The sequence below is a fragment of the Diorhabda carinulata genome, chromosome 8, assembly GCF_026250575.1.
Source record: "Diorhabda carinulata isolate Delta chromosome 8, icDioCari1.1, whole genome shotgun sequence".
NCBI lineage: Eukaryota > Metazoa > Arthropoda > Insecta > Coleoptera > Chrysomelidae > Diorhabda > Diorhabda carinulata.
The window spans coordinates 5,082,100-5,108,879 of NC_079467.1; the positions used below are offsets into that span (position 1 = coordinate 5,082,100).

Here is a 26,780-nt window from a genome sequence, read left to right on the forward strand (position 1 = left end):
AAAAAATAATAAAACTAAGAATAATGTGGAAGCATTTTGTATGGATTGTTGCAGCTAGAATAGAAAAAGTCCCGTAAAGCATATGAAAATATATATTTACAAAATAGTAAAGTACCCATATAACCAATTGCGTTTTAAGAACAAAAAAAATGTACACTTGTTCTATTTCTGGGCATTTTGCTAGCAAGTTTCCATAAACTATGATGAGTGTGTTCCCAAATAATTTGTATAACTTCAAAATAATCCATCATTAACATCAAAAATTTAATGGTTAATCCACAAACATTTTTTTTTCTAAAAAAATAGGTATATGTAGAACAAGTTACAAAATATGTAGATAATTTCACTCTAACTATTAATAAGGTGGAAGTTGAAGACTTAGAAAATGGAAATAATCAAAAAACATCTTTAAATAATATCTTTTGACTACTAGTCGAAATATATTCCAATTAATAACGACTGAAATATATTATTTTCAGTTTTGAGAGAGAAAAAATCAGGTTGGTTCAATGGAGTAGTACCTAACATAATGCCTCATCAATAGATCCAAGATATAGAGCATATTACTAAAGCTAAAAATGTTTCAAGTTTTTTTCTTATAGCCTAAATACAATACAATATAAGTACATCTGTGGAATTTTTTCTGAGTATTGAGGTAATACAGTTAATTTATCATTTTGTTGTAAACAGTATGTGTTGTACTGGTTCAAGGCATCTTGTTGCTTAAGGTAGTTATTAAGCTAAACGCCGTATTGCAATTACCTGTTGTAACCTCTCCTTTTATATTTTTTTTATTGCACAACGGTCGTCTAGTATGTCTGGATAATCCTCCAAGCCAAATAAAAAAAATTCAGAAATCAGTTACTTTTCTGTTCCATATTAATTGACTTGAATTTCACGTATTGATTTTGCCAGCAACAATTCTAGGTTGGAATCTGAGATATTAACTTCAGAACTAATTTTTTATCGAGTCGATTTTTTTTATTAGGGAGGTGTAGCTTAAAATATATTTTAGTTCAGATAATCAAAAAGTTCTTTTCTTAATAAGTGAGCTTCAGAAAATTGATCCAATACACTACACAAATTTTTTCCAGAATCACGTCGAAAACAATCAATCAGACTAAATGAAGATGATATTTTAATAATACTACTTCAGCCTTAATACAGGGTGCAGCAGGAAATCTTGCACCTCAAATAGTGGTCAAAACAACACTCAGCGTTTATTGTGAAAAAGTTTTACCAAACCGGTAACTATGTATCAGCTCACAGTTGTTTTTATACTCATTTTGAAGTTAATCTCAATCAGCTAGTAAATTCAATAAAGTTATGGGTGATAAATTTCGAAAATATTGGGGCAACAAGCAAAAGAGGTGGCGTACGAGATCCGTTCGAACTTCTGAGAATGTAGAGCACGTGAGGGTTGCTGTAGGAATAAGCACGCCAGGTCAGCGCGTCCGCAGAGTGTCATGAAATTTTCGTCATAAATTGAAGTCAGATTAGCACCATCAAATACCACCTTATAAGATTTAAGTGGTTCAGGCCTTCAACGAAAACGATTTTGCTGCCCGACGTTTTTGGGCAGCGTTGAAGAAAAGAAGAAGAGTTTGTTCAAAACTTCTGGATAAGGGATGATACACGTTTCCATCTCTCGGGATTTGTGAACAAACAAAATTTCGGGAACTGAAGTGTTTAAGTATATTATCTAAAATTGTGGCTATGAGAAATTCAGGGTAGCCATTTCTAAATATGTGAACGAATTACAAATGTCTATGCGCCTTGTGAAAGTTCTGCTGACATAGTGTTGAACAAAAGATGATTCAGTCATAGCTGGTAGTTGCGCAGTGAGAGCAGAGAGCACTCAGTTGGTGAGTGTTATGAGAGATGGAAGATAATCCATGTTGAATCATAATAGCCGTTATCTGAGGGATAAATGCGATGGAAGTCATAATGAATTAGTAGAAGTCGTTGGGATTAATACCATACCGTGTAGTATCATGCTTGATAGGAAAGTTTCAGCAAAATCTTGTGTTAACCAGTGATGAGCAACTTTCAGAAGTTGCGGAACCACGTGGCATGTTCCACCATTGGGCAGTTTATGGATAAAGACAGTCTAGAGATGTTACTGTAGGTAGAGGCATCGTAAAACGCATTATCCATAAAATATTGAGTGATGAGTTGTTTCTATGAGAAATCGCATCACTAGGCACCACATGCTCTTACGGAAGTTCATAGGTGAGTTTGTCATCCAATATGCTCCATGCCGACAACAGGATGGTGATTAAATAATGGATCAATAAAATTATTGAAAAAACTCAATTATATGAAATGTAAGCTATAGCTTCCCTTTTCAATAAAAAAATTTGTGGAACAATAGCTATAAAAGTTTTAAGTAAAGTAATAATCCATTTCTAGTTCTGAAATTAAAATTGTAATTTCCAACTAAGAACCCGTTCATTCTTGAAATTATTAATAGAAATATTTTGTGATTATATTTCGGGAGCATTTTTTCTGGTTTTAGAGGATTGTTCTATTTTGTCACCTTCATTAATAAGAAGCGGAACACCAACCAAATTTCATTTGTGGGGCAGTGCAGTTATATTTATAATCATATTTTGTTTGAAAATCTACCAATCTAACCTCAAATTTTCTTCCGTTGTTGAGCTGTGAGATTCCATTTGTTAGGTTACATGCTCCTAGCTAAGCCCAGAAAAAATTATAGTGATGCTTTTATATAAAATACGTTCCCTGAGGTTCAAATCTAGGCCCAGTTTGATTCGCTAACTTCATAAAGATATATTTGTATACAGAAATATAAAATAGAATTATTTTAATACTATTGGCAGTTAATAGAGATAGCTTAAGTTTATATTTATGTAATATGAGGTACGATCTTTTAAAAAAATATTTAATTATGTTCAAGTTTCTATAAACTATACACAGTGTTGATAGAATTAAGTTTGAATTGAAAAAAATATTCATTTTTTTCAAAAATAAAAACGAAATTGTGAAAAGCACAATAAAATAATCGTTTTTTCAAATCAAAACTTAATTTTTAATGTTGAAACTGATTATATTTAAAATGCATAATCAATGTTATTTATCCATTTTTTTTAAAAAAGAACTACAATTTTCATTTGGCAAAATTTGAGGGTAAAGAGGCAATGAGAAAAATTTTAAATTTTAAAATTTAACACCACATACACTATATTCTAGTTCACGCCAATTTGTCCATCAGTAACAAAATCTACCGTAGATTAATTTTAGTTCAAGATATCCGGGGTTACTATATAAATAATCAAACTCTCAACTACACGCTATTGAGTTCAATATTATTCAACTGTTTAATTTTCGAAATACATATATTAAAACCTCCTACTGAACACACTATCATCACACCAACACTCACAATTAAACTGTCTGAAGCGCGTTGCGACAACCAAGAGACTGAAGAGTTTACCTTCAGTGTCTCAGTGTAATTGTGAGTGTTGGTGTAGTGGTAGTGTATTCAATGTGAATATCACTAACGGTTCTAAAAAATTCACCATAAGAATATAAATTTCAATTTGATTTTCATTCATTCTTTTGACGATTCTGTAATTGATGATTAAACCAATATCTCAATAGTGAAGGTTATACTGTATTGTGAATCATGCTATTCAAAAGTGCTTTTACCATGTATCTCTGGAATGGTTATATGAAAACTAGCGAAATATCGAAATTGAATATGAGCAGTTTGAACTAGTCTAAAATTTATAATGATACTTATTGGAAAAACTCATCGAACAATAACAATATTGTGTTAGTTTTGGTGAAACTAATTCGCGCTCAACAAATGAAGATTTTAAAGTCTGATTCTGGATAACTAATAAGAAATCTCGTTTTTTCTTGTAAATTTTTACATTTGTTCAAGTATTTCAATAAGTACATGGTACAGGTTATTCAGTAGCAGTAATCTCAATCCTTAGTGAAATTGGAAAAATGATAAGTGGGAATTTTGTTAGCTTATTTGAGGGAACTACTTCTTTGAAAGACAGAACTCTATATCGAGTGTACATGAAAAATAAAATTCACCCTTATAAATGAAAATATCTCAATCAACTCTCGGACGACGAAATAGATTCGAATATTGGTATTTTGTGAAAATCTAGTCACTCATGTTAACCAACAATCAAATAACGAAACTTTGTTCTACCACCACACCAATTGGTGGGAATTGTGACTAGTCAAATTGTAATGTTTCAAAGTGGTCTCAAAAAGGGGATATTTGAGCAGGTTTTATGTGAAACTACGATATAGGACCTGGAAGTGTTTCACAAGCAATACAGACGAAATTTTGGAAAATAAAATGAAACCATCATTTGGGAATCCAAAAGAATCTTCCAATTTATAAAAATCGTAGCTATTCATCATGAATATTATGTAACCGAAAAATATACTATTGAAAAGAGAAATCTTTGGAGTTTCACGAGGTTATGTTGACGCCCAGCAGAGTAGTTGTCAGTACAACAGAAAGCGTTTGGTGTTATGATTTGTTAGGTAGATGGGAGTCTATGATTTTCGTACAATGTGAATCACGTACTATACAAGGTGTTATTTATCCTATTTCAGCTCAGAGCATGAGTATTGTATAAGCAATTTAGTGATACAGACTTTGTATCACGCATACTGTATAGTGACGAGGCAACTTTCTACAATGTGAGGATATGACAGACCGAGCAAACATACCAAATTATATCAGGAGCGAGATTCACCAAATGTTGTTCGTGCAAACTCACGGAATAAAATTTATTGTTCCTTCTGTCTCTTCAATTAGCTGGAAGCAGAATCAATCACTGGCCTCCAAGGTAACCGGACATTAATCTTCGTAATTTTTTTGTAAGAGGTTATGGAAGAAACTGTTTGATTCCCACTCTTTTCAACCTTCCAACAACTTGAGTTGAGCTGAAGAACCGTATCAGAGCAGCCATTCAATCTATCACTCAAGATATACTAATTTGTGAAATGAATCTGAGTATCCGTTAGACATGTACTTAACGACGAGCTGAATCGATATGTATATGGGAAAGAATCGCGACTAGTGTTCTGAAAATTTGCTCGCATGGGTTTTCCGAAATTCTCGTTTCAGCTAAAATGGTAACCCCCATTTTTCTCTTCACCATTCTACGCTTGAAATTAAGGGGACTTCGTTGGTAAATTTATACAATCTCAAATTAACGGTTTTTGTAGAAACTTGAAGAAACTGACATTTTTAACATCTTTGCAACGCTTAAACATCGAGCTGTTTTCATTGTTTGTTTGTTTGTTGATATGCTAGCTTTTGTTTTTTTTTGGTCGAGACAACCGACAATTAAAAACCATGAAGATTTCAGTTTTTTCAAGTTTCTACAAAAACTGTTAATCTGAGATGTATGAATTTACTAACGAAGTCCACTTAAATTAAAGCGTAGAATCCAATGGTGAAGAGAAAAATGGGGGCTGCTATTTGAAAAAATTGAGTTTTCGACGTTTTTAGATAGCGAAATATTTTCTAAATACCCTATATAAATTTTTGTCAAGGTTTTCACAGATTTTGAGAGCTGTAAGTGTAATTTGTCCAAATCCCAAAATATTAGACCTGACTCACTTAAACTTAGAAATATAATTTTTTAGTGGAGGGTTTGAAATTTTGCGTAGATTCCAAAAATTTAATAAAAACCATAGCATTCCGTTTAAAATAATGAAGTTTGGGGAAAACCCATGCAAGCAAATTTTCAGTCAGTAGTCACTAGTCCCAGTACTAGTCCCATATGCATATCGATTCAGCTCGTCGTGAAGGACCCTGTACATCTAAAGGAGGCCATATTAAGCACTTGTAAAGGTAGAAAGTAACCTCAACTCTATATAATAATTAATTGTGGAAATTGAAACTGAATAAAGATGATTCGTTTTGAATCGTTTTGTATTTAAACAAGAAGCATTATTACGCTGAAGTGACGGTACATTGAGGAATTCTCTGGTAGTTGGTAGCGGGTAGGACGATGATGACCAGCTCAGTCACCTTCACATGTTTGGATTTTTGGTGAACAGCTGTCGCAGAATATTTGAAAAAGTACGTTACTGTTGTGGATTGTACTATTTTGATTTTACTGTAAATAGAAGGAGCATATTTCTAAAAATTGTTATCGATCAGTAATTGAGATAATTATTTCAATGATTAAATCCATTTAAACTATCAACATATTGATATCATTGAATAGGTTTTTTCAATATATTTGGTGTTGGTTGCTATTTGAAATGATTCGTCTCAATGACTTTAGAACATCTGTGATTATTACGGCGCCTAGGCCGTTTTACAATTGCCAATAACCCTTCCAAAAATACAAACTAGAGGGCAGAATCAAAATATGTACTTGTTAGTTTTGAATTTCGAGGATGGTTATTATTATCCCTAGTTATTTTTATTTCTGTAGAGTTATAAAATATATATTGCAGTAAGATTTTAATTATTTTTATTGTAACCCCATATTTCTTATGCTACATTTGTCCAAATATCGAATTTTATCATTAAAAAGATAGATTTTAAATATATGTATATATTTTTTTTATAAAATATCTAAAATTGCTACCTTTAGGTACAAATTTTAATACTGTTCAATTTATTCAATATATATATATATAATTTTTTTCTTCGTAAATTATCCAAAAAATTGTATGTTGGCATGAATATAGATATGCAAATTTTATTTGTCTAACAAATTATATTTAACTAAAAACTTACACCTATTTACTACATATATATAACAAAAATTATTTACAATGGAAACCCTGTTATATGGTTAGTTATTTTTTTCACAGACAAGAAGAAAAAATAGAATAAACATTTCCTACGTTGACAAAAATACTTACAAGACCTATGTGGAAACAAATTCTTCATATAATTCATAATATTTTCTTGTGTTTCCATTTATTCTAATCCAATTCTCTTTTTTAATAGATAAAAACCATAAAACTTCTTTTCTCTAAACTCGATACAATTCATATCATATTTTGAAACAGTATTAGTTTACTGCTCGGTATAATCTATTTTAATTAATCATTAAATTCATCCAAATTCCCATTAAACAATAAGTCACAAAACAGTACCTGTTAAGGTGATGTTTATTTCACCCTTTTTAGCTCTAGAAAAGGGTAAAAACATATACTTTAAATTAGTTAAAATATATAAAACATGAAAATTATTGCTTCTAAATGTTTTTGATTTTAGATCTCTTTTATTTTAAAATTAGTTTTTTTTAATAATTTTTAATAGATTGATAACAAATTGACGTTTCGACTTTTCAACAAAATATTGTGATAAAGACTTAGAGAAAAGTCGAAACGTCAATTTTTCATCAATCTATTAAAAATCATTGAAAAAAAAAATAATTTTAAAACAGAAGAGACGTAAAATCAAGAACATTTAGAAGCAATAACATATCAAAAGGTTTAAGAAATAAGAAATTAAAGAAGAAGATGAAAATTCAACACTTTACCCAGTTACCATACTAATAACTGTACATAAACAATTTCCCTTTCTGTAAAATGATTTTTTTTCAGCCAAAACTTTTTTTTCAAATGCAAAGAAAAGTCTTGTTAAGGGTGTTGGAAAGCTATTGATATATCATACTCTTATACTTACAACTTCATTAGGAGACGAGAAAAATTTCTTTTGAATGCTAAAAATACCTTTTTAGTGTCATCGGCAGGTGAATTAATATAGCGGATGTTGAAAATGTCATCACTTTCTTTATATATTGGTTTTTGAAGATCTAAGGAAGTGAAGAGGCTCCAGTTAACATATGAGATGCAATAGAATAGACTCTATCCTTATATATCTACCTGACCCTAACAGGGTCGGATTACGTCTTTGTCTGTATTAGTTCATTTCGAGCCAAGAAAGAGTGTGAATTATAAAGTTCGTATGTTTTGTTCTAACAGGCAAGTCGAAAAAGAGTGAAAGAAAAATAAAAGTTATGCTAACATATATTAAATTTTACTCTCAACTGCAATTAATCAATCAGAATACCAATAGAGACATCAGACTGTAAAGTACAGTCCACTAAACGAATCAACGTAACCAACTTTCAAGTCTTTTAAAAAATTGACCAAACAGTGCGAATGTTTGCTCGTTGAAGTAAAAATTAAAGTTGAAAGTGTTTACTTGAAGTTGATAGAGCCACGCCACGAAGAAGACTTCAGCTCTAGCGAGCATCCCTGGAAAATTGTAAAAAGATAATGGTGTACTAAAGTGCATCGATTTCTTTCAAGAAGACTTAATTCGCCGCAACCTTTGAGGAATGTATGCAGAACAAAACGTGTCGAAGTTATTGTCATTTTCAAGGAGATCGTTCCAGGAAACTGATCGTGAAATTAATTGTTCTACTACAACTTTGTTATGTACTTAACGTCGTTTGTGGTTTTTATTGGATGAATAGACAAAAGGCAAGTTGTGATGGAGTCACAGCAAAAACTTAGAAGAGAATATTTCGAAATAATAAATACAGCTATCAGATCAGAAAACTAAACCATAATCTACCTAGATGAAAGGATGGGTTGATGTCTCAAAAAATGTTACACGAAAGCTCTATCTAATAAAGGTGGAAGAATAACTATTTAACATGGCGGGCCAGAAGAAGGATGGAAACTAGCAGCAAAGAATATTTCGGATTCTATCTTTGCGATACAACCGCAGTAATTTTTGAAGACCCTAGTCGCGAAAAGATACCAGGTTCCAGTAGTAGAAAAAGTGAAATACAAGATTTTTCGAAAGAATACATCACGAAGTAATTCGGCTTTCACCATATTACTGTATTTTTAATCCGATCGAGTTGATATGGTATAAATTAAAGTCGTCAAGTTGATAAAGACGGAAATTAAAAATATAACTGCAGCAAACTGGAGAGACTGTATTTAACAGAAAAAGAGAACATATAGATGTGTGTATACAGTTTTATTAGTTTAGAATCAGTAAAATGATTTGCAAGATAGTAGCAAAACAGAAATTAAACTAAATGATATCTAGTGATAAATAAAATGTAATATATGTATTTAAATATAAATATAAAGTGTAATAAGTAGATTTATGATCAAAATTTAAGTCTCATCGAACCCAACAATGATACATTAATGTAAACCAAATATATTGTATTAAAATCAAATAAATAATATAAAAATTCAAATTTCTCATTAAGCTATAAGGATGCCAAGTATTATAATATAATATTGCAGCCTTCCCAATAAATAGCCATAAATTTACGAATTTTATGTCTTATCAACTTTTATATAGGTTTCGGTAGTAAGGCACTTTCTTAGTGTGAAAAATACTATATTTTATATTACTGAAATTTATTAAAATTAGGCGAACCGTGTTAATCAGGAATACCAAGCTTTCTAGATTTATCCTGTACTTTTTTAATATAAGTTTTTAAAAAAACTGGAACATAAAATTGATATATATCTCTTAGCAATTGTTGAGTAGTGCATTTCAAAAGATTCGTATTTTTTGTAGTGCGTTTATACGTTGATTAAAAGTTTTAACATTTCTTTGTTCAGTCGAATTGAAGGGTCTAGTTCCTTAGTTTGTGTATGTATTGAAAATATTATCATAAATTTTTTTTGTGGAAATGATATTGTCAGATCGTTCCTGATATTTTTACGTTTCTAAATACTCTGGATTTTTAAATTCTTATGATTTAAGATTATTATATTTTGATAAAGACTAAAAGAAGTCGAAACGTCAAATATTCATCTGCTTTTAAAAATTATTTAAAAAAAACTAATTTTAAAACAGTAGAGATCTAAAATAAAGAACATTTAGAAGCATAATCTTATCAATAGGTCTAGGAAAAGAGAGATTGAAGAAATCCTGATATTGTGATATGGGGATAGATCGCAAAATCAAAGTGTATTATTTCAAGCATTTAACTGTTAATATTAGAAGTTTTTGAGAAGATTGTACAGTGAACGATATGACTAGAAGTGGCCGGCCATATATGGAACGTAGATAAGATTGTACAGGGTGTCCGAATAAGAATGGCTCTCGGCCATATCTCGGGAACCGTTTATAGTACATCAAATCAAATTGACAATTAACAGTATGAAAATATTATCCCTGTCCGTAACCACCTTTGAATTATAATCACCCCCTCAAAAATTTTAAATAAGAAGAGGGGTCGGGGCACCTTGTTTTTTTATAAATTTGGTGTAAAATTTTGATAATGTCTCTGATAGAGATATCTTAAAAATTGATTTTCTCAGTTATGATTGCACTAAATTTGAACAACTTTATATTGTTAAATAGAGAACTAAAATACCTCACCAACAAAATGCCACACGACCCACTTTCTACTCTAAAATTTTCGAAGGGGTGCTGGGGATAATATTTTTATACTTTAAATTGTGAATTTAAGAATAAAAATCGATCTGTTTCAGATTTGTTTCACATAGTACACAATAATGCTAGAAGCGAGTCTCCAAAGTGTAAATGTATGTGTGGGCATAATGAAAAACTGAATCTTGGGTCTATAGATACAAAATTATTACGTTGTCCAGCTGTCACGTTTTCCAATGAAGATATCCCCTATGAAATAATATAGTTTTAACAAGATAACGCTACTCCACGACTCCTGGATCGATCGACGTGCTACAATTAAATTACTTTCTTTAGGGATTTGGGGACGACAAGGTCAAAGTAGGTCCGTTAATATGAAGATCTGAAAATTAGAATAGATTAGTGGAGGTTGGAGGACATTTTCAACATTTGCTATGGTAATTCACCCGTCAATATCACCAAAAAGTATTTGATTTTCAGAAGAATATTTTTGAGTCCAATATAAAATCAATCTATGTATGTCGACGTTTCATTTTTAAGTTACCGGTTGAAGAGTCATGATATTATTTCAGACTTTCGCGCTACTCTGTATAGAATAATAGTTACCTGATTTCACTGGAATTCTTTCAACTTATATTCAGTTTAAGCTGGTTCTTGTTGCTTCTACTCAGTTTATACATGAATCTTTATAGAATTACTGCGAGACAAAAATAACTTTTTTATCATTTGAGTAACAGAGAAAGTATTCCATGATTATTAATGACTCTAACAATATGATTTTATTGATATCAAAGAAGTAGAATAGTTACAGATACAAATACAAAATACGATGTGATATTCTTTTGCTCAATTGTTTTTTCTTAAAATCACCCAAAAAGTTTCTCTTCTCCAACCCAAGAAAAAAGAGATATAATCGACATAATTATACACTTTAACGTGGACTTAATATATAGCAAAAGTTGTGAAGAATTTCTTACGTATTAAGAAACTAAGGAACGTTTCGTCTTAATGTCAGTAGGCTGGATGCTCTGATAACGTATTTTTTATCATTCAAAATGTGAGCTGTAACTGAAAATTCTCTCAGATTTGTACGTGTTTTTTTTAATTTCAAAAAGTTCCTGGATGGAACTTTTACTTTTTAAGGTATATTATATATTAGTTGTATAATGCTATTTTTTAATAAAAAATTGATAATCTATTTTTAATATTTATTCTAATTGCGTCAAGGCAGCGTTAAGTGAAGTCCACTGGCATAGGAAAACAGAAATAATGTCAACCGTTTATTTTCTGGTGGTTATTTTTATTAATTAGAAAATGGATGTACCAATGTTTTTTTTAATCATTTTAATGCTTTTAATTTCTATTACTATTCAATCGTTGTGATGCTGTATTTTTCTTATATTTATATTCAAAAATCCATAGAATTGAGTCACCAAGATTCATCTAACTCAAACATTTAAGAAACTTAATCAAAAGTTAACATTCAAGTTGTCACATTTAACGACGTTCGAAAATTACAAGTTAATAACGTGTGTAGTACCGTAATATAAAAACATACTGTTACCAATAATATTATGCTTAACATCTCATAAAAAAATTGGAATAGATTCTGCATGCTCAAACTATAATTAAAGTCGTTATCGCTTGAAGGTCTTGTTTTGTGATATAATATTATTCTGCGGAAAAAATAACCATCTTACATATCGATTCCCATCAACAACCCGACACTTTATGTCAATGTTCATTTACTTTAAAATGGCACGTTTAAAAAAATATTTTTGAATCTTTTAGAAACAAATTTTTCCAATGAAATGTCTTTGGTTCGACCGTATCACAAAACTAAACAAATAAATAATTTTAAAACTAATCAGACAAAACGTTTGAGGAGTCACAGCACTAAATATACAGTCAAAATGTATGCTAACTAAGGTGGTTCACTTCACGAATATACAGGGTGGACCTCATATTCAACATATCGAGATAATTCTGTTTTAACCTGACATATAAAAAACCATAAATTCCATTAGATTGACACAAAATATTTGTAAATATTTTTAAACGTTCTCTTATTTTTTGTTCAATTTGTATAAAAAATATATCAAAACAGGATTATTTTCATACTTTTTATAAAAGACGAATGTTACAGAAAAAATTTGCGAGGGAGTGAATCGCTCAAGATTTGAACAATTCACCAACTTAAGATCGAAACATTCTAATAAAAATAATATATATTTTGACAATTATAAATTAGAAAACTGTAGGGTGCAAAACATCCTAAAGTACACCGAGCATTGGGGGAGGCTGGAGGATCTAATGAGTATTATATTGGAAATAAAATCAAGGTATTAAAAAGAAGATCAAAAAGTACCCAAAAAACAAATTCTGCATAACAGGATACAGTTTTTTCCAATTTATGATCGAGTCTTGAATTCGAAGAGTGGTACGTGGTCAAGGCCAGCTAAAAGTTGACTTTTTACATTCATAAGGGTTTATAGAGGATGACAAAAAATTTCATATGAACCTAGACAAAACACTATCAATTGTCTCGCCTGCTTCCAGGCTATACCTTGGCTATTAATATAACGTGGGTATGTTTTATGAAACGTTTACAATAATTCTAAGTACTTTTGACTGAAATCTGTCTAGAATTGATACATTTGAGTTGGATGCAGTGCCACATAGTTGAATACCATAATAGGTTTTAGTGTTATTTTGTATATTAGCAGCTTGTTATTGATTGTTAGTTGAGATCTTCGATATATTAATCAATACAGTTTGCTGAGTTTTAGGTCCATTTGCTTACCATGGGTTAGTATGTGTATGCTCCAGGTTAGTCCCAATACCAAATTACAAGGTATTTTGCACTCTCTTTTTGCTGCAGAAAATGTCCGTTTAACAGTTGGACACGCCTTTCTCCGTTTGGTGTAGGTAACATGAAGTTTTTGGCCACAAAGAAATAGGACATAATTGGATTTAAAGTTGTGTTGTGGTCCTAGATTTTGACTTGGAAGTGTTTGTCCACAGGTAGGATTTTAGGATTTGGAAAGGTTGTGCGGGAGGTTTTTCCTAATTTTGTATAGTAGTCCGTCGCGCCAGATCTTGTCAAATTTCTGGGCGATATCTAAAAAGGCAGCAGAACAGTATTTTTTATTTTCAAAAGGTTGGTACACTTTTTTGCGACCCGATGGAAATATTTATCAAAGATGTAGTCAAAATGTCATTGTGACCAATAATTTTGAATGGGAACTTCTAGCAAGTGACACCCGTTTTCAAGAATATTCAAAAATTCCATTCAATGATACAAATATTGATTGTAATTTTTGCCGTTTTAGAACTGGCTTATTAACAACAAAGCTGTGATGAATTGAATTGGTTGGTACTAAATTTTTTCCGGATAAATCCAATAATGTAACGTTTTCGTCTATCCAAAATGAAATTTTTGTACATTTGATTATTTTTGTATTGTTGATCGAACTTTTCAATATTTCAGTAGCTTTTAGTAATTTGTTTCAATCAATCCAAACATTTAAGGGCTTCAAGAAGCGAAGAATCTTCAGTTGATGTAGAAGCAGCGATCCTAATGCCAATAGACAAAATATACAAGCAGCAGAACGAATTTTTAATGATTTCCGTTACTAAAACTACTTTGAGGTAACTTTTTCGTAAGTTTTTAGTATTAATGGTGTCATAAAATCTGCTAGACTACAATTTTCTGATGATTAAAAGTTGATATGTTGGCAAAATTAATAGTCAATCTAACTTCTAAAACAGCTCCAGTTTTTTCAACGTGTAAAGTCAGTTAAAGTAGTAGACATGGTGTTTAGAAAAATATCAAGCATATGAATTGACAAGTCATCAACTCTTAGTCGACGACCATAAAGAAAAACTGAAATTATATGAAAATATGAACATGGAAATCAACCGACAGCACAACTCCGCATTTGAATGTAAACCTGCTAAATCCTTTTTGGCTTCAAATGACTTATGAATACCATTTGAAAGAAAAAAATCACCTTATTATCTGAAAGTTACTGACAGCGTATAAAAATGTGTGATGAGTAAAATTGCTAAATTCATACCATGCAAACTTTCGCGGCTAAATCCAGCGTCACCGCCATTTTGTACTTAATGCTCTCAATAATTAACAGTTTTTGTGTTCATTTCGAGCTGTTTAAATAATTCGTGATAATTATTTAACAAAGGTAAGTACTTTTAACATCTGTGTGGTTTTATTTTTGTGAGAGTTATTGATATTTAAGGAAAAACATTATTTTTAAATCCTAACTGTAGAAGTTCGTTATCCTGGGAGTTGGCAGACTTTCTTTACTACATTTCTGGGACTTAGCTAGTTTTTCGCGATTTTTACTTAACTGTTGATTTTGAGAAAAAGAAGGGGAAAAGTTTACGTTTTATTTTCGTAAGAGATTTGAAATATTTTTTTATGTTAGTCTATTTGAATTACTAACTGTACAATTTACTCGTCTTCTATTTCCCAAAAGTAGCCATTAAAAATTTTTCTCTTTCCTGTAAGAACACCTCAAAGTGAGGTTAGCAGGTTTACACTCAAAAGCGACGACAATTTCTTTTAGCGATAAAAGTGCTTTATATGAAATTGAAATGTAAATACACATAATGTGAAATATTGGAGTGAAGTAAATCGTGAAACATGTTTAAGCAGATGGACTGGAATACAACATTGTTAGAGCACTTTTTCTTAATACCAATCTATCTGAGTTTCATCTATAGATATCGCAAAATGCAATAGAATCGTTAATTTTGGAAATTCTCGTAGATAATCTAATCTGCTGCTTTTCCACACTATTATGGTGCAAAAAGACGGAACAGCGTGGTTATTTGACTATTAGGTTCATATAGAATTTTCCACCGGATTTCATATCTTCAGACATATTTGAAATAGTCAGACGAAAGTTTAAAAATGAAATAATCACTATAAAGAAGTGAATGAAGATCACAAAAACACATAAAAATTAGTATCATCGAAGAGGTGTGGGTTGCCATTTAAAATTATTGGACAAAGTGACTTTGTGATATCATCTTTGACGAACACTACATCTATCATGACAACCGTTAATAATCAGTTTCCAAAGTTTACTACATTCGGTAAATAATTATAGGTTTGATTCTTTCGAATATTTTGACTTGTGTTGTTTCTCCGATGTCTACACCATTTTACACAAGCTTCAAACATCGAAAATAGGTGCAACGTTTCCTCCAGTACATCAAAACGAAAAATAAATTGATGATTCATAGCATTGTTTGGAACTGGAGGATAAAAAGGATGTATCCACAACTACACAGATTATCCAATGTGGCATTCATCTTATTGTACTGGATTCGATAAAAAAGTTGGCATATAAAGGTTATGAAAGCGCTGGGTCATTCTCTAAGGACACCACCTTGTTATGGAAAATACAAGTGACTACAATCAACACTTTCCAAAAAAGCATGCAAAAAATTTATTCGCATGTTTTGATAGTTTTCTAAAGTAAATATTATATAATAATTCATTTTAAAAGAGTCATTTTGTGTGCGCTCTCATAAGTTTGATTTTATGATACGTAATATATTTCTTGTTCGTTATCAGGACAAAAACAAAAAAAAATGTTTCAATGCAAAATCGTTTTTTTTTTATAAATCTTCACAAATTTGACGTGTACAATTAACGAGCGTTATGGATACTGTTTTGTAGTATTTTTTATGGTGTGTCACTGTTTCTGGATACGTCGTGAACCACCTTAATGCTAACGGTTGTCAAACGTAACCGTGCCTTTTTGTCAGATCAAAAGGAATTTTTTTAAGAGTTCGCGTTATCACTCGGTATATAGTCTGTTCTCTAACCTAAACATCACAGAAACATAAATTTAGTCAACAAATAACAACAAATAAATACTATCAAATACCAAAATATAAATTTTTAACAAAAAAGAAAAATAAAAATCACAAGTTGGGCGCCATTTTTTAAAAAAAATATTTTTTCCGACACCCAACGTTCCACAAACGATATACCGAGTGATATCGGAACTAGCATACAAACTAACTATAGACCAGGCAAATAAAGTTGAGAAAAATTCGGTTAGGTATTTAAAATGTTTATCCAAAGCAATCGAAATTGATATTTGCATTGGCATAATATGTGACACCGTTTAAACGAATCTGCTCAACTTTTCCAAAATACTTGCTGCTTGGTCTACCAACCTAATTTTTTTACTTAATAATGAACAAATGCAAAAATTGGCACATTATTATTTACATTGAACCCTGGAGAGATATGTAAGTCTGAAAAACCTTCACAGCAACACCTGCCTAGCTGTTTCTACGATTCCAGGAAAACAATCAAATCATCATACAATAAAACATAAACGACTGTCAAATTAAAATCAAAACTATTCTGCTTTCGACAATATAGCTAAACATATATATGACTCTTTAATGCGAATTGATTCTGTTCTGTCTCAGAACTAATTTAAAGTTTCAGACAATGCAATTTCTAAAATTAAGAGGAACTTGCATCTGTCAATTTACGGATTTTCACAACGTATAAGAATCCGTAGCGTCATCTAAACAAAAGTGATACACAAATTTTTTTAAATCAGTAATTTTGACTGAAGAAAATATGGAAAACAAAAAACTTATTATTATATATATTTTCAAAGCTGTATTCGAAAACTTTCAATTCAACTGGTTCTATAAAGTGTGTATGAAGGCGTACTCTAAAAATTTCCATCAGATGTAAGCTTGTGGTGGATAACAAAATAATACACCAGGAAATGAAATTTAAATATCTGGGAATCGAAATATCTGGACACGGAGACGTGGAGACGGAAGTAAGAAACCAAGCTACAAGAGCCTCAAGAGCAGCAGCATACCTAAATGACACAATCTGGCGAAATAAATACATTCGAACTGAAGCAAAAGCCCGCATTTACAAGACCGCAATCAGACCTATATTATCCTATGCAGCAGAGACCCGACCTGAGACCTCTAAAACGAAACGGATATTGGAGACTAGAGAAATGAAAATAGTTCGAAGAATAGCGGGAAGAACACTACTGGATAGAGAAAGGAGTGAAAACATAAGACGAACATGCGGGATAGATAATATCAATGACTGGGTACTGGATAGAAAGATAAAATGGAATGAGCACATTGACCGCATGACGGAAGAACGAATTGTGAAAATATCAAGGGACAAATCACCAGCAGGACAAAGAAGCCTTGGAAGACCTAGGAAAAGGTGGAGTGACAACCTCCCAGGTGACTGAGCAGAGGCAATGACGTGAAGAAAAACAGGCAATGATGCCTATACACAGCAGGAAGATATCACATAACACAATCTGGAATAACATTTTATTTAGAATAAGGAGGAGGATTGTTCTTGCAGACAATTTTATAACAACTAGTGATAACTTCCAAACAAACTTGTTGTCTGAACAGCTGACAGATATGAAACGTCAACGCCTAAATTCTATCAACAGTCTCCTAAACTGAACTTTTTCTATTTGATGACTTTCAAAAACACTCTACTTGTTTGCCATTTGCTTTTGTTTGATTTGCTTGTCAACTGTTACTTAAATATTAATTCTATTGTTCACCAAATCTAATTTTTTGGAATTGAAAACTAATACTAATGCTCTCGGGGTAAAATCTGAAAATGCGTTAATGTTCTTAAATATTCCATCATTCTTTTTGATTGAATTGGGATGATTTTGATGAAAAAAATTCTTCCGGGACATGATCGAACTCAGATTCTCAGGTAATCGGACAATCCAGAATCGTATGATAGAATAAATCGTTTCATAATTCCTCAAACAAAATTAAATAATTTGTATAGTAAGCAGAACAGAAAAAAATTACATTGAATTCGAATTCTGTTATTCTTTCAATTGCTTATGCTTCTGACAATAGGGTACTTGCACGATTTGAGAAAAAAAGATAGTTTTGGATAGTTTATATACAACTTTTTTGAATTTTTTTTTTCAATTCTTTGATCAATCTTCATAGAGAAAAAACTTATTAAAAATCCAGAAATTTTGTAGGTAGTTTAAAAAGCGTTATTATTAAATTTTTATTAATATGAAAAATGGTATATAAATCGTATTTTGTGCCAAGATGTGAAAATACCACGAGTAAAATACCTGATAAAGTTTTTTTATAATGCTAAAAATTCGAATGTAGTACAACAAAAATGTTATGAAAATATTGATCGTTAAAACGATCCTGCGAGATGTAATTATTTTTGTTGCCATGTAAGTAAGATTCAAATTTAACTTATTCCAATATTTCATAGTAATTAAGTATATTATGCTTTTAATTTGTTTTGTAATTATGTATTAATGTTAGACGTCAACCTATAAAAGGTTTATTCCTATATATAGAGAAATGTATTTATTTATAGGTGACTAATAAATAAAAACTGTATTATAACAGCACACTTTACGTTATCGGCAACGATAACCTCGTGATTATCAAGCAGACAACTGAGAATGAGAATAGTTTTCTTATATAGTTAAAAATTTGAAACTTTTACGATTCTAAATATACAAAATAAATAAATAATAATAAATAAACAAAAAAAGTAGATACTTTTTGAGAAATGCAAGTGCCCTATTAACCAGCTAAAGATTTTGGCATTCGAGAAGCCATTAAAATTATTACACTAAATCCGAACTGTTTGTGACTTCTGCGAGAACAAACCAATAGTTAGTAGGATTTTTTTCAAATTTCAATAACATACATAACTAATAATTTTCAAATAATCAGAAATTATGAAACATTATGACTTTTCTAATAACGCACAATTCGAAATTGATCCACGTAACAGTGAACTCTTATTTAAATAGCTAAAAATAGCCATCAATAGTAAAAGATATGTTCAGACATTGTTTCTTTCTTAAATGACAAAATTTTATGTTAAACCGCCGTGATTTGATCGGATTCTGAAACCTCTCTTTTTTTAACCTAGCCAAGTTTAAATAACATAAATACATAGAGTAACATCTAAGATACTTTCAGCAGGATTGATTCACCTACGAAAGTTACTAAAATCACATGAGCAAATATTTATCACATTGCAAAATATTCACTATACAAAAATCATCTTCATAGTATTCATTTTGTGCCATTTCGACTCACATCGATGTTCTATTTATCATGTTTATAAATAATAGAAACAGAAAAATACAGTGAGATTTAGTCTAAAACATCTTAATTCCAACATTTTTTAGTTACACGTTATAAAAAGTTATGTGCTTGTAACAGTCACTAGCAGAAAAATTTTGAGTTTTTAGTTCTTTGTGGAATTGGATGCAAATCTAAGGTTTGCTTACAAAATTTTGATACAAACTCAAAATCTATTCTTCATTTCTCAACGGAGTTAATATACGTGAAATTTCTTTGAATTTTCGTTTTTTTTGACCAACAATCTGTTCAGAGTCAAGTAACATGTTTCATTTATCTCCACAAAAAATTACACGTATAATATGCAGAAATATCCTTTATTAGTAAAAGTTCATTTTTTTGGAGTATTAAACTAATAAAAACTGTCAGTAAATGTTTGAAATTTAATTTTACAAAAATTTAGTGCAAACAATGGCGTGTATTACGGACGATTAATCAAGAACCGTTGCCCTACGCCAGAGCTATTTCCTCAAGTCTTGGAAGATCCAGACAAAGAAAAAAGTGATAATAACCAAGCTACAGCCTTTCATGGTTCAGAAAGGTAACAATTTGTTCCTCCAAAGAGAGTCGAAAAAGATGACGTTGGAAACGAAACAATATAAATGTTATTAAAGCCTGTTTGCAGTTAAAGGAAAAACTTTCTTGAAGTATTTAGGAAAATATAACCTCATTCTGAATTCATCGTACATCCGTGGCCACCTGATCTTCTTAGTGAATGCAGTATGGTGCAAATGAAAGGACTAAATTCGTTATCTCGTAAACCGGCAATAAATTTTATATATAGTGAAAAGAAGGACGCGTCGCGAACCTTCTTTATAACTTCTGGATTCATTTGTGCAACCTCAATCCTTTCTTTTGATGTTCTTTCTTGCGATGACGTCAAAAATAAGGAGGTATCTTTGCGAATAACTTGTTTAAATATAAAATTAGCAGGGTTCAGGATTTTTCCTCAAAGTCGCCGGTTTTGAAATAACGAACTCATTCCTTTCATTTGCACCATGCTTAATCAATTTTTTAATAAAAGCAAACTTAATAGCTGAATTATATTAATGCTTTTAATGTTCTTGATTTTAGTTCTCTTTTCTTTTGAAATTAGACGTAAAATCAAGAAAATTTAGAAGCGTTAATATAACAAAAGGTTTAAGAAATAAGAAATTTAATTCAGATATATGTATATGGCTGGATAAGTATTTGAAAGACCTTTCAAGTAATATATCGCAACACCCACATTTCTATTTAAAAATTTTAGCAATGCCGTCATCACGCTAACAGATATGACGTCAAAAATATCTTTGCGAATAGCCTGTGTAAAAAGAAAAATTAATTGGTTTCAAAATTTTTCCTCAAGTCGCCGGTGCACGAAATAACGAACTTATTCCTTTCATTTGCACCATACTTAATCAATTTTTTAAACAATTTTAAAATAAGAATTATGGATCTTAAGAAAACCCCAATATTTTTGAATCAGATAAAACGGAAAATGATAAACGTAATAATCTTATGGGATTGCAGAGCTTATTTCTCCGATTGTAAAATTTGATATTTTCAAAAAGCACGCGTATTTAATTTCGACTTTAGTAGCTAGTTTCAAATTAGCGAAATACTAATTTATCTCATTTAATGATAACAACGTTTGAATACGTTTAATGTATTGTGTCGAGCAAAAAGATAGTGTTTATGTTCAGCTAAATCAAAATTCTAAAATATTGCCACTAATTAGAAAATATTTGACTGAAAAATCTTTTGAGAAACTCATTACTTTTTACTGTTACGAACTCCTCCGATGCCGTAGACCATGAAGCCGGTCCTGATCTATTATATTCATAAAAGTTTGGCGAATCCGGTGGGTACAATTGCCAGAAGGACCATTTACATTATGATTTTTATATACGGCGACAATTTCTTTATATTGTTTTTATAACCTACTTACAGTATGTTTTGGTCCTACCTATAAAGTGAATTTCTAAGAAGGTTTTTTTATTTGTTTACGGCCGTAGTAGTCATTAAATAATCTGATGTCATCCTGAACACAACGGGATTGACGAGTTTAAATAAATTAGTTGATAAGAAATGGATAAATGTTTAGTGATAAGTGTATAGTTTGGTGAATAGTGGTATAGTTTATTGTATTTAGTGTTAGTGTAAAAATAGATTAAGTTAGAAACGTTGTGCATAAATCACCCCACCGTATATAAATCATAAGAAAAGCAGTAGAAAAATGCTTTTCTTATGTTGTTGCTTACGATCAAGTCATAATCAAACTTCTTAACCACTCTCAGACTTGTTGGCCTCCTCTTGTGAGTTTAACAGTTTAAGAATGAGTAAAGTATAAAATCACCAACAAACTGGTCAAGAAATTTATTCACTGATGAAGTTGGAACGGCAATTGGAGATGTGTACAGTTGTTTAAAGAATGCTATTTATGGAAGGCGACCCCTTGCTACGATATTCCACCATAGAGGAATATCAAACAGGATCTTCCACACTTTAAGATAACTATGATTTTTTGGGAGGAAATGGCTTGAATAAAATGATAAAAACTGAATTATGTTACTCGATAATAAATTATAGCCCGAACGGTTCGTCGAACTAAAGTTTTGTGAAAAATGTACTTTCATTTAAATGAGAGCTGACAAAGAGAATGCTGCTATAATTGAGATTCTTTTTGCTTTTTGATCAATGTTATCCTACCTTAGAATCCACTACTCCAAAGCAAACCTAGAAATTTCCTACCATAAATATTATTTTAATATACTAGATGAATGTTTGTCATCTAAGTATTCATAACTAATAGGAATTTGATTTTGAAAATTGACCTGATGTGTTCGTCAAGATGCTTTAGACTTACACTGCATATAATTGTAAGAACAGTTAGAACAAAAATTTCGTAATTTTTCGCTGCAGTACTTTCGACTTGATTGTAATCTTTTATGAAATTATATCAAAATATTACCAATATATTGGATGTCGTTGGCCTGCTTGCCTCGTTTTATTCCATTTTGTCACGTTTTATCCTAATAAATATACAGAGTGAATATGAAAAACCGAAAATACTGCAACAACTAAAATATGTTCCATTATACAGATAACTGTTTTTACAGCACTATCGTTTTAAATGTATCTGATATAAACTGTAATAGATTATACAGGGAGTTTGTAAATTGTTTTTCTTAAATAGTATTTATCGACTGTTGAAGCTAAACATGAAATAGATGATATCGTTTCTTCTTGTTATAAAAACAAAATTTACTCCCTTTAAAATGAATATATAGTTTCGGCGCGTAATTTCCTACGCATGTTGAGGGGTTAACTTCATCACAAATTTTCACATTTCATTGATAAAACCACAAAGCTAAGCATAACTTAACATTGGGATGACATTGTTGGCCAAATTGTTAGTAAGCAATGCATGCAATATATTCTAGGATTTGAATATTTTTTTGAATAAATTGGTTAAAAGAATGTAAAGACATAATTTTTGTCGTGTTTAACTCAAACAGTTCTCTAATTACATTCAGTTAAAACTGCTACAAGTAGTAAATATATCTCAAAACACCCTGTATAATAAGGATTCATTCAGATTGTGGAATTTATGTATAACAAATAGAAGTAACGATTAATAATGAAATATTCACCATTTTAAAGTTTTCTTTGTTTAAAAAAATCGCATTTCGTAAGTTAACATACACAGAGAAAAATATATTCTGCTGTGAAAAAATTCAACAATTATTTTTACATTATTAGAAAACGATCATTCACCTTTTTTACATTCAAAATGCAATTTTTGTGGAGAAGAATGTGATAAATATTTAAGGGCGGGGGATATTGGGAAGGATAAAATTATCGTCACAAGGACAAGATCTAGCAACGAAATGATCTTGTGCAAAGTTATGGTAAGCACTTAATAAATTCATATTACCCCATGAAAATATTTTTTTAATTATCACAATAATTGGTTGATTATGAAAAAATTTTACTGTATAATACTAAAAAAAAAGTGAACTGAAACGATACAGTTCCATTATTGAAATTTTGTCAAATGAAATATTAACAAAATAACAATTTTGATTGTATTATGAATAAAATTAGAGATAATTATACATAGAGAGTAAACTTATTCTTTTCATTTGAATGATCTAGGTATTGGATGTCGATTTATATCAACAATAACCTCTACTTATTTTATTGAATAGAAAAATGCTACTAATTCTATTTTCATTTCTGATAAATGAATTTCAAGTAATGATATCCAATCACAACTTTGAGAAACCGATTCAAAATCATTTCGTTGATACCTAGTGCTTGGTTAAAACAGTGGGGAATATAATCTGAACTGAATCACAGTAACACTGGGAAATGTCTCATAAAATGGGTAAATCACGATATACAACACATGCACTGAACGTGATGTACCGGAGGGTGATATGATGAAGATATGTCATCGGGTTGGGTTACTTAAAGGAAAAAAGGGGATGTTTTAAATGGCTGCCTGCCAAGATGCTTGTGAGTAGTAAATATAGACATATAAAAACTACATTGGGCTCTGTGGGGATTTGTACTTTCGGTTCGAATAGCTTTTAGGCCTTTACCAGAGTAGCGGCTCACTGGAGGCGCGGGGGCGGTTGCTGCTGTTGTTGGTGGATCGACGGTGGCTGCTGTTGATGGATCGGCGGTGAAGAGGCGGTGGCAGCAGCACTGGCACTGAGGACGCTCTTGATCGCCGTCGTCTTGAGCAATCGTTTGAGCATGCCACTGGAGCCTCGATGCTGAAGACTCTTGTGGGTGGTGAGCGAGTTCTTGGTGCGATATCGCCGGTGGCAGAATTCGCAGAGGTAGAGGGTGTCGGATTGCTCATGCTTATCTTGAAAATGCCTCTTGAGAGAGTAGTAACAGCTAAAAGTGCGCCGGCAGTAAGGACACTCCTGGGGTTCGTTGATGCCTCCGGAAGTGGGGGGTGGCATCCGCACCGGCCCTGCAACAGCAGCACAGGGCTGTGGTGGAGGTGTGGGCGAAGTCGGTGGGGACAACAACTGGGGCGAACATGCAGGCTGATGGCGGCAGCAAGCGTCACAATTCATAACTACACATAGAGCTGCGGTAGCGGCAAGCGGGGTAAAAAAGGGGCTATGGATGGTACCTGGGAGTATGGTCGAAGGCAGCGGCTGGGGCAGGTGCTCTGGCTAAAAGAACTTTATGTCGATGTCCCCCGGGCGCGACTTGTGGTACGTGTAGATGTGCGTCATTAGAGAATTCCGGGAACAGTAAACGCGCTCGCAGATGACGCATCGGTATTCTTCTTGTCGTTCTGCATGTTTGTCGGCAATGTGTCGCTTTAGGGACGCCTTTGAGCATAGCACCTTACCGCACAGCTGGCATGTGAACACCTTCTTCGGCGACGCCCCTGCAACAGCAAAACCAAGCTCGCACTGGTCTGTTCGCGCGTGTTGCCACCAGCAGATTTTACTACTACTAATTTATTTTATTCTTTTACTTTCAATTATAAGCAAATCGCGTAATTTTTTTAACCAACTGACTAACTACTAAATGCCGGCGCCCATTTTATCGACCGCACACTCGCGATCTGGCCATGCGACCTCAGCATTTCTGTTCGCAGGTACTATTTTTCACAAATCACCGATATTTCGTAATTAATTTCGTTCAATTTATATAAATTTAGTTAGCTTTCCTCTCTCTCTTTCTTTCTTTTTAAAATAAAATACACAATTCAATCAACATAGAATATTAATAAGCTATTGATAAAATTGTGTTAACTCTTACAAAGATAACGAACGAATCAGTACGAATACTGTAACACAATTTAACCACTCGACCAGATGTGGTTAAATTGAGCTTCTTGGTTTATGCTGATCGGTTCGTGCTTGGCATTTTAAATAAGATATATAAAGACAAATTATAAATTCTGGAGAATATGCAAAAATAAATAAATTACATAAATCATCTATTCAATTGGTTCACTGTAGTAGTAGTTGTTTAATGGAAAATAGTTTAAGCTCTAACTTTTTTTCTTGAATATGACCATTATTAATTTTGGGAAATCATTGTCATAAAATCCGAACTTATGTCGAAAAATCAAAAATAATTTCTGTAATAAATAAAGAATTCTAAATTAATTAATGTTTTAACGTATTAACATTTAATTTTGTGGAACTTATTCCACTTTATTTCATGATATTTGTAGGGAAATATTTTCGTATTAGCATTTATATATTTATAAAATTAAAATTATCATATTTCAAATGATAGCGATGAATTTTAACTTTGAATATATATTTTTGGGACTTCTGTAATATAACTCCACAGAAATTTTTACAATAAATAATATCAATAAAAATAAACCAAATTTTATAACTGTAATGTACTAGAAAATTGAGGCTAGAAGGAATTTATAAAAATATGAAATAAAAGTCTTAAGCCAATGTTTGCCAAATCTATTAATCTGGTTAAATATTTCATGCAGTCAAGAGAAAGTTTTGGGATTTGTGTTGAAAGAAAATTTTGTTTATTAGAAAAAATTAATCAAATCAGAGTAGAAAGAAACCAAACTTTTGATTCAATTGAAATATATGACTATCATTTGAATTGAATTGAAATGTATATTAAGAAATTTTACATTTCGAAGATGCAGGCCAGAATAATAATAATTATTATTATTATTTTTTCTATAAAGTTGAGACCTAAATATTTATTTATAACATTAATCAGTCGATATTTTTTCGAATACTAATGAGAAGCTGGTTATTAGTCATTTTACGAGTTTCGAGTGAATTCTGCGGTAATAGCATCAATATTAAAAAACCTCCCCCCACCCACAAAACGCAATTCGTGCCGAAGAAGGTGTTCTTTGTGTTTGTCCCGAACAGATGCAGGGCGAGTGTGCGGCAAAGGTGGCGTCGGTATTTGAGTCAAGGAAAGAATGTATCAGAACTCCTGGTGGCGGCAACACATACAAAGTGTTGTTGGGAAAAGATACACACACAATTACATAAAATATAAATATAGAAAAAATAAAATAGGGACAGAGGCAGTAACTATTTCAAGCAAAATAAAACCCAAGCTGCTTTTGCGATTGTAAAAATATATTTAAACAAATAAATGTTATACAACAATACATAAAATATGATAAATATTGCATCAAACAACATAGAACATGCGTATAATGCAAAAAATCAAATAAGTTACTACACAGGACTAATAAAAATTTCAATTTCTTTCA

General features: G+C 31.4%; 1 protein-coding gene across 3 annotated transcripts in view; it reads right to left on the reverse strand.

Annotated features, from left to right (window-relative positions):
• Nucleotides 1-11,520: 11,520 nt before the first annotated feature.
• The window catches only part of LOC130897042 (broad-complex core protein isoforms 1/2/3/4/5), a 90,158-nt gene continuing 74,898 nt past the window's right edge, over nt 11,521-26,780 (reverse strand). The window contains exon 7 of one of the 3 annotated variants that reach the window (XM_057805537.1): nt 11,521-24,518. In XM_057805537.1, the coding sequence (XP_057661520.1) occupies nt 24,148-24,518 (371 nt within the window). In that variant the 3' untranslated portion in view covers nt 11,521-24,147. Of the gene's footprint in view, nt 24,948-26,780 lie in introns of all 3 variants that reach the window. The other 2 variants (XM_057805540.1, XM_057805539.1) reach the window with 2 other exon arrangements.